General features: G+C 58.5%; 1 protein-coding gene across 4 annotated transcripts in view; it reads left to right on the top strand.

The window, feature by feature from the left end:
- The window catches only part of DPP6 (dipeptidyl peptidase like 6), a 922,327-nt gene extending 912,281 nt beyond the window's left edge, over positions 1–10,046 (top strand). For all 4 annotated transcript variants that reach the window (XM_067041762.1, XM_059073588.2, XM_067041763.1 and 1 more), the window contains exons 21-26: positions 48–102; positions 3,821–3,932; positions 5,171–5,229; positions 5,942–6,014; positions 6,110–6,183; positions 8,146–10,046. In XM_067041762.1, coding sequence (XP_066897863.1) covers positions 48–102; positions 3,821–3,932; positions 5,171–5,229; positions 5,942–6,014; positions 6,110–6,183; positions 8,146–8,292 — 520 coding nt within the window. In that variant the 3' untranslated portion in view covers positions 8,293–10,046. The remainder of the gene's footprint in view (positions 1–47; positions 103–3,820; positions 3,933–5,170; positions 5,230–5,941; positions 6,015–6,109; positions 6,184–8,145) is intronic.
- Positions 10,047–15,731: the final 5,685 nt, after the last annotated feature.

Genomic DNA, 15,731 nt, shown 5'->3' with positions numbered 1-15,731 from the left:
ACTCAGCCGTGGCATATGCGCTAACTCCCGTCTCCTTGCCCTTTCAGGGTGATGCTGAAGGAGCAGTACATTGACAAGACGCGCGTGGCCGTGTTCGGGAAGGTGAGGTCGCTGCCCCCTGTTTGCACGCCCCCTGCTCAGGCCGTGGCCTGCACCCCCCCGCCCCAGGCCCGACCCTGATTCACTGGGAACGTCTCTGCTCCGCTTGCGAGCCTTTTTTTTTTTTTTTTAACACCTTTACTGGAGTACAATTGCTTTACAATGGTGTGTTAGTTTCTGCTGTATAACAAAGTGAATCAGCTGTACGTGTACATATATCCCCATATCTCCTCCCTCTTGCGTCTCCCTCCCACCTCCCCACCCCACCCCTCTAGGTGGTCACAGAGCAGCGAGCTGATCTCCCTGTGCTATGCGGCTGCTTCCCACTAGCTATCTATTCTACGTTTGGTCGTGTGTATATGTCCCTGCCACTCTCTCACTTTGTCACAGCTTACCCTTCCCCGTCCCCGTGTCCTCAGGTCCGTTCCGTATGGCTGCGTCTTTATTCCTGTCCTGCCCCTGGGTTCTTCAGATCCATTTTTTCTTAGATTCCGTATATATGTGTGAGCATACGGTGTTTTCCTGTCTCTGACTGACTTCACTCTGTATGACAGGCTCTGGGTCCACCCACCTCACTACAAACAACTCAAGATGTTCAGTGATTCCAGCGCAGGGAGCCCTCATCTGAGCAGCTCGTATATCAATGTTTCTTTCACGCTATCTGGAAGGAAAGATAAAAAGAAGGCAGACCCTGTGGGAGTGCCCTGTGAGGCCCCTAATTACTTTTCAGACAAGCCTGCTGTAGCGCTCGGGGTGGTACCCCAGGCAGGAAGGGAGGCAGGAGTCTTTATTTCTGTATGTCTTTCTGTGCGGTAGCCACGTTAATTTCGCAGGTTCACTTACGTGCTAGGGAGGGGGTGGGGAGGTTCGTGCACTCAACTGTCAAACCAGAGAAGCTTCCGTGGGGTGGCCCACGTCCGAGGGCCATAGCCGGGTGTGGTGGGGTCGTGGCTGGGAGTTGGGTCCCTGGAGGACCACCTCCTGTCGCCTCGGCCCCCTCCCCCGTTGTTAGGTGGCCTGGACCCGGGGCTCTTGGTCTCAAGGCAGGAACACAGAGAGACAGACACAGACCCGCCTTCCCTCTGAGAGAACAGGCCCTGCAGAGGGGCCTCGCGGTGACCCCGTGGCAGGTGGAGGTTTGAACAGGTAACCGGAGAGATACCTGTTACATCATCACCTGTGAGCCCAGGGTTTCGAGGGAGCCGTGTGCATCTGAGACGAGGCATCGCCCCGTGGAGGTCCCAGCACGCGCGCTGTGTATCCCACACCCGCACGGGAGGTGCAGCAGCAGAGGGCGGGCCCAGGGGATGGATCAGAGCCTGGACGCCGAGTCCTAAGGCTCCTTCTGTGCTGGCGGAGGCCACTCCCAGCCTGCGAGGCTCAGAGCCAGTTGGATCACTTACGGCGTAACTTGGGGCGTCAGCTCTCACCTCCCGTCCCCACGGGGAAGCTACTGCCCCACACACTGACCACGGCTCAGGGCAGGGCGCCCGGGCCCAGGTCAGCCTCTGTCCCGTCTCGGCTCTTCCCCAAACATGCCCGCCGCTCCCGGGAGCTCGGCCTCCCTCCTCTGGCTGCCTTCCACGTGGCACCTGAACGTGGCCCCCGCGCCTGGACCTTTCAAAGGTCACTGTGGACGCAGCCGCAGGAGTCAGGGAGCCGTGAAGAGGCTTTCTGGACAAGTGGGAGATTCAGCTGCCTGGGCGTCGTGTGCTGTGTGGACGGGGGCCCACAGCCCCGTCCCTGAGACAGGCCGAGAATGTGTGTGGTGCTGTTTGCTGGTCACCTCCCTTGTCCACTCGGCCTGATGGGTCCCCGCCTCTTTGATGGCGCCTCAGATACAGGGCCCTGGACTCCGTGATTGCATCCCCTCCAAGGCAATAAGCCGTCGATTCCTTTAGCTGACGGGCGTTTGGCTGTTTCAGGTTCACGGCGCGCTTGAGAGAATCCCCCCGCTCCCCCCAGCGTGCACGGGCACCCCCACTATCAGACCCCCCCCCATTTGCTACCTTTGCTACGGTTGACAAACCTGCACTGACACATCATCATCATCGTCATCACCCAGAGCCCAGAGTTCACATCAGGGACCCGTCTTGAGGTTGTACCTTCTGTGGGTTTGGACAGATGTGGGATGGCAGGTCTCATCATTACGGGATCGCACAGAGCAGTCTCTCTGCCCTGAAGATGCCCTGAGCTCTACCTCTTCACCCCTCTCTCCCCTCCCCCAGCAGCCACCCCTCTTCTTACCGTCTCCACGGCTCTGCCTTTTCCAGAGTGTCACAGAGTCAGAGTCACATAGTGTGGCGCCTTCTCAGATGGCGTCTCTCACTTAGCCTTTAAGGGTCCTCCAGCTCTTCCCGTAGCGTGTCGTAGCGCGTCTCTTTCTAGCACCAGATAACCCGCTGCCTGGATGCACCACAGTTCATCCACTCGCCCACTGAAGGGCACATCTGGGTTGCTTCCGAGTTTCGACAGTTACGAACAAAGCTGCTCTGGTCATCCACGTGCAGGTTTTTGTGTGGATATAAGTTTTCAGCTTCTTAGAGTAAATACCAAGGAGTGCGGTCACGGGATCATATGGGGAGGGGATGTTTGGTTCTGTAAGAAACCACCAAACTGAACTGTCTCCGTAGTGTCTGTACCACGTTGCGTTCCCACCAGCAACACATGAGGGTTCCTGTTGCTCCACACCCTCAGCAGCATTTGATGTTGTCAGTCAACACGTTTTAAAACACGACCTGCAGAATGACTGGTAAGGCTTGGGGAGTCCGTTGACCATGAATATCATCTGCCAGAAACCAGAAGGACTCTTACTGTCATTAAGACTTTCCTGTTCTACTGAAGGAGCACTATTATAACGTAACAAACTTAAATATGTTGATCAGGAACCGTTAATTCTACAGTGAGTCTGGCGTGGCACGGACATGACAGCCTCCATCAGCTGTGTGGGTTCTACGCACACCGGCCTCTCACCTCAGCACACGCCCACACCGTTGACAGTCCCCGTGCCACGCTCTGGTTCTCTGGGCCTTCGCCCCTCTCCCTGCCCACCTTTGCTCAGCAAGACAGCACATCTGTGCCCCCTTCCCTTTGGGTCTTGCAGGAAACAGGCGCATTGGGACCAGCCAGCACCCACGGCAGATACGGTGCGATGCTTTGCCCTCTCTGGGAGGCTCACATTGAAATCGGGGTCTTTCGTGTCAGCCCCAAATAAGGGCGGTGCAGGAAATGAAGGACTGACCCACGGACACGATGCGTGCGGACGTCCGTCCCGGGCAGACCCTGAGCTGAGCATCCCGGCGACCAGCGCTGGAGCCCTTTGACACTGGCTCCTCATGGGCCCGCCCTCAGCATCTCAGAAGGCGGGTTGGCTCTGCCTGTAGGCGAGGGCGAGGCAGCAGGGAGCGCTGCGTCAGGACGCTGGACAGCCGTCCCCCACCCCACGCCGCACCCCAGTCCCCAGTCACCGCCACGTTTCATCCTCGTGTCACTCGAACACGAGGCCCACGAGGGGGATACTTGCCTCACGTTATATTCAGCTGGAAAGGCATTTGCTTTCATCTTTTTACCTCCCTTATAATTTTTCAAGGTTAAATTTCTTAAAAAAACGAACCACGCGACAGTGGCTGCTTGAGCCCCTGGCCTCACTGCCTGAGGCTGTTTCACGGGTGAGTTACTGACTTCGCTCCTGCCCTTCTCTCTGCCTTCCGCCCGCTCCCAGGATTACGGTGGGTACCTGAGCGCTTACATCCTGCCAGCGAGGGGCGAGAACCAAGGCCCGGTTTTCACCTGTGGCTCTGCGCTCTCCCCGATCACGGACTTCAGGCTCTACGGTAGGGCCCCCCCCAAGCCTCCCTCCCTGGGCACCCAGGCCGATAGCCCGCAGGGCGGCGGCGGGACCTCACAGGCGGGGCCGGGGGGAGGGGCTCACGCCACCCGCTTGGAAAGTGGTCCGCGCACCGCCGCCCCTCAGGCGCGCTCGCGACGCACGGGACCCGGAGCCGGAACCCGGCCAGCGCCTCTGCCCGTGCTTTGCGGTGACGGTGACGGGAGTGAGCGGAGCGGGCGGAGGGGGAGGGGGCTCCGCGCCGCCCCCGCCCCTCCTCTCTGGCCCCGGGGTGCGGCGGGGGCCCTGCGCCGGGTCTCTGTCCAGCGCGGGGGTCTGGGGGCGGGTGAAGGCCTGGGTGGCTCTGCCCGGCCCTCCGCCCGCCCTCCGCCCCGGCACCTGCCGGACTCCCAGGGGGGCGGGCAGACCCCGCCTGCAGCTGCAGGACACGGCTCTGTGGGCACTGCTGGGGGTGGGGGGGTCCTCCCTCCGGCCAGCCAGCCTCTTTTCTCTGAACGTGAAGGGCTTTGTGCCCTCACCCTGTTTTTAAATGTCGGCGAGGCCCTCTCTGGGGGCTCGGAGCTGGCATTCGGGTCAGGGCGGCAGGGAGTCTCGGCCGTGGGCCCCAACTGCGGCACCGAGCCAGCCTGACCAGGAGTCCGGGGGCTCCTGGGGGCCTGAGGTCCCTTCGGGGCAGAGGAGCCAGCAGCACTCCATGGCCGCACCCTCCCGCGCCCCAGCTCGGCACCGTGGACCCCGTGGAGCCGTCCAGGGACACGGGCGTCTGCAGCTCACCGGCTCTGGCAGCGCAAAGGCTCACGGCAGATGTGCTGATTTTTGCAAGTGCTCAATGCGCATTCCGACTCAAAAGCATACAGGAACTCCCCTGATTCCAAATTTAATCATTTAAAATTACTGTCCCATGGGAACCCGTGTAACGTATCCTCTGTTGTTCAAATTCAGTGAGACTTTCTCGGGGTTTTTGTTTGTTTCAGAATCAGATCAGTTTGGTTTCCCTCGTGCTGCAATCCCACCACCAACACTAGCAGGTCTAAATGTCACTGTGGCGCCGGCCGAGTAACCCCGTAAAGACCTCCAAGGTTTAGGTGCTGCTTCAGAAGCAGATGTTCCCCGGGCAAATGGAAGGGAGTCCGGCCCCGGCCCGCAGCCCCGTCCCCAGGGCGGCCCCGGAGCGCAAAGGGGCCCCGAGGCCAAGGGCTAACGCTCTCCTCTGCTTGTGTGCAGCGTCTGCATTTTCCGAGAGGTACCTGGGCCTCCACGGACTTGACAACAGAGCGTATGAGGTGTGTTTGGGTTCGGGTTTGGGGCAGAGCCACCACTTGTCAAAAACGAGGGACGCTCCGCTGTGCTTCTCCGAACCGCTCCCTCCCTCCGTCCCCCGCCCCCTCTTAACTCCCGAGGGCCTGTGTTCTCCCTCCCGCGTCAAAGCTCATCCACCGGGTGACGTCCCGGGGCCCGCAGGCTCGGCTGTGGATGGCCGCTGGCCCCCGCCCCAAGGCTGCTTCTGCTGCCGGGAGAAGCAGCCCTCGATGCGGGGTGGGTGCGGGGGGAGCAGGAAGCGCCTGGGACGCCACCTCCTAGTCCTCACGGCTCAGTCGCTGAGTGTGGATATCACGCACGCGTCTCCCCACTGGCACCGAGGAGGCCAGAGGTCTGCTGCAGGCCAGGCTGCGGCTTCAGAGCTGAAACCCCGGGCGCGGACAGCGGACGCTCTGGCCGGCGCAGCACCTCCCAGGGGCATCAGTTGAATGAAGGCCCCCAGGCCACCCGCAGGGGGAGGAGACCCTTTCTCCCTGCTTCCTAGATCTTCTCCTGTCCCCTTCCTCTTTAAAAGGGGTTGAGGCTGGGAAAGCCCAGGCCCCTGAGAGCTTTCACAGGGCCTCCAGGAACTCTGCCCACCGCACTGCATGGCCTCACCCTCCGGGTCAGGGTTCCTGGGCTCATCCCCCACTCCCCGCGGTGGGCGCTGACCCCCACCCTCTCGCCCACGCGCAGATGGCCAAGGTGGCGCACCGGGTGTCCACGCTGGAAGGGCAGCAGCTCCTGATCATCCACGCGACCGCCGACGGTGAGCCCCCGACACTGACCACGGCGCCTCGGCGGAAGCATCGCCCTCCGTGGTGTTACGGGTTTTGACACGTGCCTCTTTTTTTCTTTAAACAGAAAAAATCCATTTCCAGCACACCGCAGAACTCATCACGCAGCTCATTAAGGGAAAGGCTAACTACAGCTTACAGGTACCGCGCTGCACGCGTGCCCTGCCTCACACGTGCCTTTGCACGGAGGAGGAGCTGGGTGGCACCCGGCCACCCGTGACTGCGAACGCTCCTCCGTCACGGCCGTCGGAGGTGCTCGGGGACACATCAGATCAGACAGCTGGGCAGTGCTTTCTTTTTCTGCCGATTGATGGCGGCTCGGTTCCAAACTCAGGCTGTGTTTAAGCCCCTTTAGGCTCCACCACCGCCCCCCGCCCCCGCCCCCTCCCCCTCCCCCTCCCCGGCTGGTGAGCGAAGGCGGGGCAGCAGCCTCACCCCCACGCTCGCTGAAGAGGGGGCTGCTGTCCCACACCGATGAGCGCGGCCTTGGCTTCACTAGCCTCCCCCCGGAAAGCACACATCTGCCAAATCCTGGTTGGATGTTCCAGAACCTTCTGTGGTGCAGCAGTAGTTAAAGAGCGCTGTCCTTCCCAAGAACCCGACTCACAGCCTTGACCTCACTGGCATCAAGTGCTGACCCACCGGCTCTAGTGTAGGTGCTTTCCAGCGATGCACGATGCTGCTTCTGGAAACTTCTTCCATCTCCTTCCCGCCCTCTGGTTCACTTGGGGAGACAGGTATGACCCCGGTGGTCTTCTCAGGTCCAGGATAAACGGGAGACTTCCTCAGCCAGCGCCCCGTCCCGCGGAGCACGGCAGCGCTGCCTGCCTCTGTCTCCCAGCCCTGGCTTTGCTGCGTGGCTGTCTCGTACAGGCCAGTGTGCGCTGGCCGGTCGGCGCAGCGCTTCCCGCAGGGAGGGAGGCCGGCTTGCGTGCTGGTGAACGCGGAGGGAGGGGCTTAGTTCACGTGACACCGGACTTCCTTCTGAGCATGCTCAGGTCGCAGTACAACGCTAAGTACGTCGTGTGCAGGCGGTGCAGCCGCGGTAGGTCCGATGGCAGAGCTCTGCCTGCCGGTGTGGACCACTCCCCAGATACAGGCGAAGCGAAGTCAGCAAGGAGCTGGGCGATACCCGCCCCAGGTCCCACTGGACACCGAGCAGGCGCGGCGAGTGTCTGAGATACTCGATGAGCTTGTACAGGTGACAACTGGGCTCCGGGCGACCAGGACCCGGGTAGGAGGAGACATACTTCCTGCTCTGTAACCCTTTGTACTATTTGATGTTTGAGGTACATATAATAGCTCAATGACCACCTTCATAAATACGAAAATAAAGGTGAGTGTCATCATCTGAAGACATAAGAGGAAGACGGTTCAAAATGCGGGAAGCAGCCTGGTATCACAGAAACAACATGGGCTTTGGGGCCAATTAGACTTGGCTTTGAATCCCAGCTGGGACCGGGCCCTTCGTGTGGAAGTGGTGCAGTGCCGCTGGGTACTCGGTGTCGTTACATTTGGGGATGGAATGAGTAGCTGCCGTCTTTTCAGCCCTGCCTATGTCCCAGGCCTTGTTCTAAGCATTTCAGAGGTATTCCATCATTCAGTTCTCACATAGCTCAATGAGCTCGATTTTATGATGAGGTCATCTGCGTTCGACGCCGGGGTCCAGGAACGCCCCCTGTGCACGGCACACGGTGAGTCAAACGCAGGTGCCCGTGGCAGCGAAGGTTTCCCCACTCTCACCAAGGTTATAGAGGCAGCACGGAATTCTTCCCATTTCTTTGGGAGTCCTGATGCCTGGAGGCCTGGGCCGCTCGCTGCCCCTGTGGCCCCCGAGCCTGGATCCCTGTTGCCAATTCAAACAAGCGGAGCGAGCGAGCGAGGCATTCAGAGTCTGTTAAACGATGTGTTTTCTGATTCCGTCCCTGATGTGCTGTGGGCACCCTCCACCTGGCAAAGCCGCGAGGAGAAGCAGCCCTGAAGTGCCCTCCCGGCTGAGCTTCCGGCTGCGCGGAGACCGGGCTGTGGGGCTCGGAGTCTCACCGGCGCCCCAGCCCACGCGGAGGGCGGCCACGCGGGTCACTCCTCACGCCTCTCTTGCAGATATACCCGGACGAGAGCCACTACTTCAGCAGCGCCCCGCTGCAGCAGCACCTGTACCGAGCCCTCATCAGCTTTTTCGTGGAGTGCTTCAGGATCCAGGACAAAGTCCCGACAGCCGCAGCAAAAGAGGACGAGGAGGAGGACTGACCGAGCCAGCCCGGAGCACAGCCTGGCGCTTCCTGGGACAGTGGACACCGACTGGGGAACCCCGCCTCGCTCTCCCTCGGGGGCCAGGGCTGGGGGCGGGAAGCGCCACCTTCCCAACGTGTGTGTTTCTGGTCCTGAAGGCCGTTTTGCTCCAGAAACAAGCTCCTGCCCGGGTGGAGATGCATCGTCGCTCGCAAAGGCTTCCACGGAGCTTGGAACCATCGCCCCCCAGAGTGACGGGCACCTCCCCGCGACCCCTCCCCGAGGAACGAAGCAAAGGATGGATGGCAGTGCCGAAGCCGGCCCTGGAATTGGAGCTCGCGAGCGGTCGCGTTTAGACCCGGCCTCCGCTCGGGTGCCGCCCCCACTCCAGAGCATCATAGCCCGTCCGATGTCGCCGCGCCAGGGACCAACTAGAGCACAATTATCTTCCCAGTACTTGTCCATAGATTGGCTTGCTCCTTCCTGTAATTAGGACATTCTGCATTTTAAGGGGCTGTACGAAGTGTTACTGTAGCTACGCTAATGGTTAACCTTATGGAATTAATTCGTATTTTTCTAGGTTTTTTACCTGACACCACTGTCTCTGGTCATGGGGTTGCTTTGCTGTGCTTTTTTTTTTTTTTTTTTTTTTTGCTTTGTTTTGCTTTGTTTCGTTCAGTGAGTATGTAGGCTTTGCACTTGTTTGGATAAAGAAACAGATCAGAAGAAACTAACTGCTCTCTCCTCAACATCATCTTTAGACTTTGTGGAGACGTTTCAGAACACTGAGAGGGAACAAAACATCCAATACTCTGCACTGAAAAAAGTCATAGAGAAAACGTGTCCGTCTCCCGCCAAAAGCTGCATTAGGACCCGGCTGAGCTTCACACTGTCCAACTCTCTGCGCCCTTAGGCCCATCCTTTTCCTCCCTGATAAGCCGTCAAGTCTTTTCAGGTGACGTTTGGTTAAAAATCATGAACAAAGTGTTGACTCCACCTCCAGGTCTGTCACGTGTGCTGGGGTGACAGGAGCCCTGGAGGCAAGTGAGGCCCGCGCCAGTGTCACCCCCACCCTGGGGTGGCTCTGTCCCTCCCTGCCGCACGCAAGCAGTGTCATCGATGTCCCTAGCCTTGTGGGTAACATCCTCTCACCAGGCGCACAGCCAGCATCCCGTGTATATTTCACTTTGTTGTATATAAAGATGGACGCGGTCAGGCGTCACGCCGCGTCCCCTGCCCTCCGCCCGGTTTCCATCGTGTTTTGCCTGCATGCCCACAGCCTGGCTGAGCTGCTCTCTCTACAAGTGCTTGTTGGAAATACATTGATGACCATCATCTCCTCTGGAGCCTGTTGACAACCTGAGTGTCAGTTCGGATTTCTCCAGCTCCCGGTCCCCCTGGGAAGGGGTGCTCCGTGACATTCTTATCAGCAGAGAAGATATGTCTGTGTCACTTTTGCTGTTTGGGGGTTTGGGTCTCATCTACACGAGCTTTGAATGTCAGTTGTACTTAGTTCGATTGGAAGATCTCCGTCCCAGGACTTTTTTTCAGGGGCTGCATCACCATTTGGGAAGAGGATGAATGTGCCGACCAGCAGGACCACTCTGAGTGCTACGTGGCCATGCTTTTGCCATTTCAGTGGGCTCGACCGACTGCAAAGCCAACTCAGTCTGCAGAGGGAAGCCAGCTCTGGCCACAAGATCTGGCAGGAGGGAGTGAGGACGTGGCATGGTAGTGTTTGTTCATCCATGGAATAAAACATTATTTTACCACTTGGATAGCTCTTTTCTTGCTTATCCTCCACCACCTCACCTTAGAAAGTGTACAGATGTTCAAGAAGTCTTTCAAGTACTCATTGATGCGTCCTCAAAGGCCTGTGTGCGGCACATAAAACCTGCATCTGTGGTAGCAACGGCTTGAGGGTAGGAAGAACAGGACCAGTCAAATATATCAGAGTCCCAAACCAACCAGAAAAGAGAATTTGAGTTTCGTCTTAAAAGTTTCAGGGTGGGGCTTCCCTGGTGGCGCAGTGGTTGAGAGTCCGCCTGCCGATGCAGGGGACGCGGGTTCGTGCCCCGGTCCGGGAAGATCCCACGTGCCGCGGAGCGGCTGGGCCCGTGAGCCGTGGCCGCTGAGCCTGCGCGTCCGGAGCCTGTGCTCCGCAACGGGAGAGGCCACAGCAGTGAGAGGCCCGCGTACCTCAAAAAGAAGGAAAAAAAAAGTTTCAGGGTGAGGCCATAGAGGTATTCCCTAACACTGAGAGTAAAATTGGCTGTCAGTTGAGGCCACTGCATTGCCCGCTAGAAAACTTCAGAAAAACCTGCCTCTGTTGGAAATTCGCTCATTTTTGTTGTTGCTCATTCAGTAAGTCTGATTGATGTAGCCCAGCCTGAAAGCAGAGAGATTGGTTAAATAAACCCTTCCAAACCGTCAAGCTGCTGCTGCCTCAGAAAAACGGGCTGTCAGTCCAGTCACCCCAACTGAAAGCTGTCACCCTTCTTGACCAAGAATCAAGAAGCAGAGGAGATAGAACAAAAAAGCCAGATGCAGCGGAGCTCACCCCAAGCCCAGTGTGTTAGCCTCCCACCCGTGGTCACGGGAGCAGCCCCGGCCTCGCCCCACTCGCCCAGGAAGGAGGCCACCTCCTCCCCGCCGCCTTCTGCCAGGACCGGCCCTGAAAGCAGACACTGGCCTCGATCGCTGGGACCACCCCAGTTCCACGCGGTGGGAAGCCGGCCTGGGAGAGCCCGGAGCCTGCACCTGCCCTGTGTGTGTGAGGTGAAGTGTGTGACACGTGTGACTGTGGTTGCTTGTTTCCATTTTTACTTCATTTTAAAATGTTTTAATAAGACCGTGACGCTGTGGAACTCCAGAGCCCGGTACAGGGAGCACAGCCGTAACCCGGGAGCACCCCTCTCCCTCGGCCTCTCCTGGGACGCCGCTGCCTTGTTCACGGGGGTGCCGTGGTTGGGGGAGGGCGGCGTGTGTACCCCCGGCCTGAACACACGCTGCCCTCCCTCTCCTGCCTGACCTGTCAGTCCCAGAAAGGTGATTTCGTGCGGGATTAGCTGCCTTCCCAAATCCCCTGTTAAAAACCTCAGTGTCACAAGAGAGGCTGGAAGAATATTTCAGAGATGCCCTCGGGCCTCCTCTATCAGCACGTGGCTGTGAGCTCTCGGGACCATGACAAGAGGAAGGAACAGGAAGCCTGTTAGCACGTGGTACACACACTTAGGCTATCCAGACCGTGTATACACGTAAAACTCTGCCCCACGACCCGCAGCAACCAGCCCCGGGCGGCCAGGACTCGGCCAGCATCTGACAGTTCCCTAATGTCTGCCCCCACTTCCAACTTGAGACCTACCGGGGAAAACCTAACACATCCCCTAGGCACTAAGAGCCCCGCCCCAGCCCCCTGGGCACCCCTGAGGCCCCTCTCCCCCCAAGAAGCTGTCCCGCTCCCCGTCTGCCTTCAGTCTCCGTGGAGCACATGTGAGGGTGGTCGGCCCCCACACTCCAGCCAGCTCTGGCGAAGCAGACTCTGCTTGCTCTGATTTGGGTGTGCATCAGTCAGCTAGGGCTGCATAACAAAGCACCACAGACTGCGCAGCTTAAACAACAGGAATTTATTTCTCACCGTCTGGAGGCTGGAAGTTGAAGCTCAAAAGTGCCAGCGAATTAGGTTCCCAGTGAGAACCCTCTTCCTGGTTCATAGATGGCCACCCTCTGGCTGTGTCCTCACCCAGCAGAAAAAGGGGGAGAGCTCTGGTCTTTCCTTGTCTTATAAGGACACTAATCCCATCATGGGGGCCTCATCCAACCGTAATCACCTCCCAAAAGCCCATCTCCAAGAACCATCGTATTAGGAGCTAGAGCTTCAACATATGAATGGAGGTGGGAGGGAGACTCACGTTCAGTCCGTAACACGCGGTTCTCACCTTCACGCAGGCATTCTAGAGAGAAAGTAGAGCTGCCGAGGAGCAGGAGGGGACTCTGGGGGCAAGTGGGAGGGAGAGGACCCAGCCTCGGGGACACTGCTTCATGGGTGGGGCTTCTCAGGGGGTCTGGACGGGCAGGTCTCTGGGCGCTGGTCCTGAGAGGCCTGGTCTCCCTTCCGCAAACCACAAACTCCAAAAAAGCTGTTCACCATCTGAACCTCATCACTCACACTACACAGATAGGGGATTAGAAGCCCTGAGAAGGCAAGGGAGTTGCCCAAAATCACACAGCAAGGCAGCTACGGCCCTACGTTGCTTTCTCCTCGCATTGTTTTCTTTCATGATAAGCAAAGCGCGGGATCTGAAGCCACTACAAGTATGGGAGTAACATCTGGAAACAGAACAGCCTGAACTGGTCACACGCTCTAGGTCAAAGCCCCTCAACTCTGATGCACATCGGAGTCCACCGGGCGCTTTGTAAAGTAGACCCCCGAGCCCCAGGATGGTGACGTACACGTGTACACACACACACACACACACGTGTGCCTGAGAAGCACCGCACTGAATGATGCCGCCCCACAGAACCTGAGCAGGAGCCCTTAAGGCTGCTGCGTGGCGGCTCCCGCGGCTTCCTCCAGAGGCCCCTGTCTGTCTTCTCCTTCCCCCTCTCTGGTCCCTGAAGGTCAAGCTGACTCCCGGGTCACAAGGTGGGCTCTCCACGTTGGGGGCCGCGGAGAAGGAGGGACACGCCTGGGCCCCCAGACATGGCTGCACCCCAGCCCTGGGCCCCTCCTGCTCATCTTGGGCTTTTCCACTTCCTGCAGCTCCCACATCACCATGAGGCCTGGTCACGCAGGCCAACCCCCCAGAAGCGTCGGTGCTGGGCCCGGCCTCCCACACACACTCAGGAGGGCGCTCTCAGAAGGCGGCAGGTCATTTCCACTCACGAGACCACATTTTTACCCAAAGGCTGATGGAACCCGGTTGGTTCGAGTGGATTTTACTGCCAAGATTCTTTGTAGATGAGAGGGTATGTTTTTTTAATAAATTTATTTTATTCTTGGCAGTATTGGGTATTTGATGCTGCACACGGGCTTTCTCTACTTGTGGCAAACAGGGGCTGCTCTTCGTTGTGGTGCGCGGGCTTCTCATTGTGGTGGCTTCTCTTGTTGCGGAGCACGGGATCTAGACGCACAGGCTTCGGTAGTTGTGGCGCACGGGCTCTAGAGCGCAGGCTCAGTAGTTGTGGCGCTCGGGCGTAGTTGCTCCACGGCATGTGGGAATCTTCCCAGACCAGGGCTCGAACCCGTGTCCCCTGCATTGGCAGGTGGATTCTCAACCACTGCGCCACCAGGGAAGTCCAAGAGGGTATATATTTTTAATAAACATATTTGGTATAGTAACATATAAAGATATGGCAAATTCATTGAGTGGTGAAGAAATGGGCCCGATAATACCTCCAAATTCTGCTTTCGAAGACATTAAGATTGTTAGAGCTGTAGGGCTTGGATTACATCAGATGTCTGAGGTTTTTTTTTTTTTTTTTTTTTTTGCGGTACGCGGGCCTCTCCCTGTTGTGGCCTCTCCTGTTGCGGAGCACAGGCTCCGGACGCGCAGGCGCAGCGGCCACGGCTCACGGGCCCAGCCGCCCCGCGGCACGTGGGATCTTCCCGGACCGGGGCGCGAACCCACGTGCCCTGCATCGGCAGGCGGACTCTCAGCCACTGCGCCACCAGGGGAGCCCAGATGTCTGGTTTTTAAACAGACTTTTAAACAAACCACTTTTACAGAAACCTTAATATTGTCTAAAAGTCAGAACAATCATTCACTGAAGGAAGATGACCCACTGAGCTGGACTTCGGTGATCGTCTTGGGGGTGGGCCGTCCACCGCATGTCTGAAAGGAAGCTGAAAGGAAGCTCGGGAAGCAATGATCTGTAGTTACAGCTGCTTCCTGTGGGAGAAACGCTTCCACTACCACCCACCTCACAGCCCTGAGAACAGAATGGGGAACGAGGTGTGAAAGCCCTTCTCGGGCCACTTAGACGTGGTGAGATTCCTGGCCGGGGACCCTTAATTGTGGCTAATGTGGTAAGTCAACGGGACGGGCTTCTAGGGCCGGAGGATGTCAGCTGAGGGAGGAGTTACGGGCGTGTAACAAAACCACACCCTCCATCGTGGCCCTGTGTCTTCAGTGGCACCGGGGATCTCCCTGAAATCGAGCCCGCCCCCCGCCCCGCCCCGCCCCCCCATGACAAGCCCCTGGGGGCAGGGAAAGCGTTGATTTCTTCCGCATCCTGCCCTCCCCTCCCCGCACAGGGCCAGCGCTGGGCTGCGAGCAGCGGAAGGGGACAGGAGGAGCTGGCAGCGTACGGTGTGGGGAGCTGCCCCCGGAGGCGGGACCACCGCTTGTTCTCAAGCCTTGGGAACCCCACCCCACAGGCGGACCCTCTGCTGTTCTGGAGCAGGGGGAGCACCCCGAGGGGCTGGAGCTTCTCCGGAGCTTCACGGAGCTCACTAACTGGCAGCCGTCTGTCCGGGGAGCCCCGTGCAAGTCAAAGGCCATGAACGGTGCATGGCGCCTCCCTGGTCCGGGGCAAGAGCCTCTCAGCAATGCTTGGGCTCCTGCAAAACTCTCCAGGCTTCACCAATCTCACAGCACGCAGCTGTGGGCACTTCAGCACAAACCCGGCAAATGCGTCTTCAGTTATTCAATCACTAGGCTCAGGGACCTAATCAACTGCTTGAAAGTTCCGTTTGTATAAAGTGTCAGTTACCGAAGAGTTTCAGTGCTGAGCTCCTGTCTGCAAGAGTAAGGTTCTCTCTCTCCTTTCTCTCCCCTTTTTCCTCCCTCCTCAGAGCAGTCCTGCTGAGTCCACAGCTCAGAGAGGCCCAACCCGGCAGGAATGGGAGAGCGGGGGCCCGGAGGACGGGGTGCAGGGGTGGCAACAGGCCTGGTGGGCTGCCTTTCTGGGTCGGGGTGCGCGTGGCTCCCCCGTGCTCTGGAGGCGGGACCCGGTGACCTGCTGGTCTTTCTGAACTTCCGTTGCATTATTTGTAAAAAAGAATGGCAGGGGTACTAGTTGCCTGGGGCTGCTGTTAACATAGTGCAGCAAACCCGGCAGCTTAAACAACAGAAACGTGTGCTCTCCCGATTCTGGAGGCCAAAGTCCGGATCGAGGCGTCGGCGGGGGGGGGGGGGCTCCTGAAGGCTGCAGGGAGGGATCTTAAAACCTCCTGCTGCGTCTGGTGGTCCCTTGGTTGGGGCAGCAGAACTCCAACCTTCAAATGGCGTCGTCCCTGTGTGCCTGCCTGTCTGTGTCCACGTTTCCCCTTTCCATGAGGACACCCCTCCCACTGGATTAGGACCCACCCTAACGAGCTCATCTTCACTTGCTCATCTGTGGTGATGAAGAAAAGGCCTCCAAATTAGGTCCCCTTCGGAGGCACTGGTGGTAAGTTAGGACCGGGGGTCTGTGTGGGGGGGTGGGAGGCAGTGATGCAGCTCAGTCCCTAAAGC

The sequence above is a fragment of the Kogia breviceps genome, chromosome 9 (assembly GCF_026419965.1).
Source record: "Kogia breviceps isolate mKogBre1 chromosome 9, mKogBre1 haplotype 1, whole genome shotgun sequence".
In the NCBI taxonomy this organism is placed as follows: Eukaryota; Metazoa; Chordata; class Mammalia; order Artiodactyla; family Physeteridae; genus Kogia; species Kogia breviceps.
Note: the sequence above shows the minus strand (reverse complement) of the source record. Positions and strands in the feature narration are given on the sequence as shown.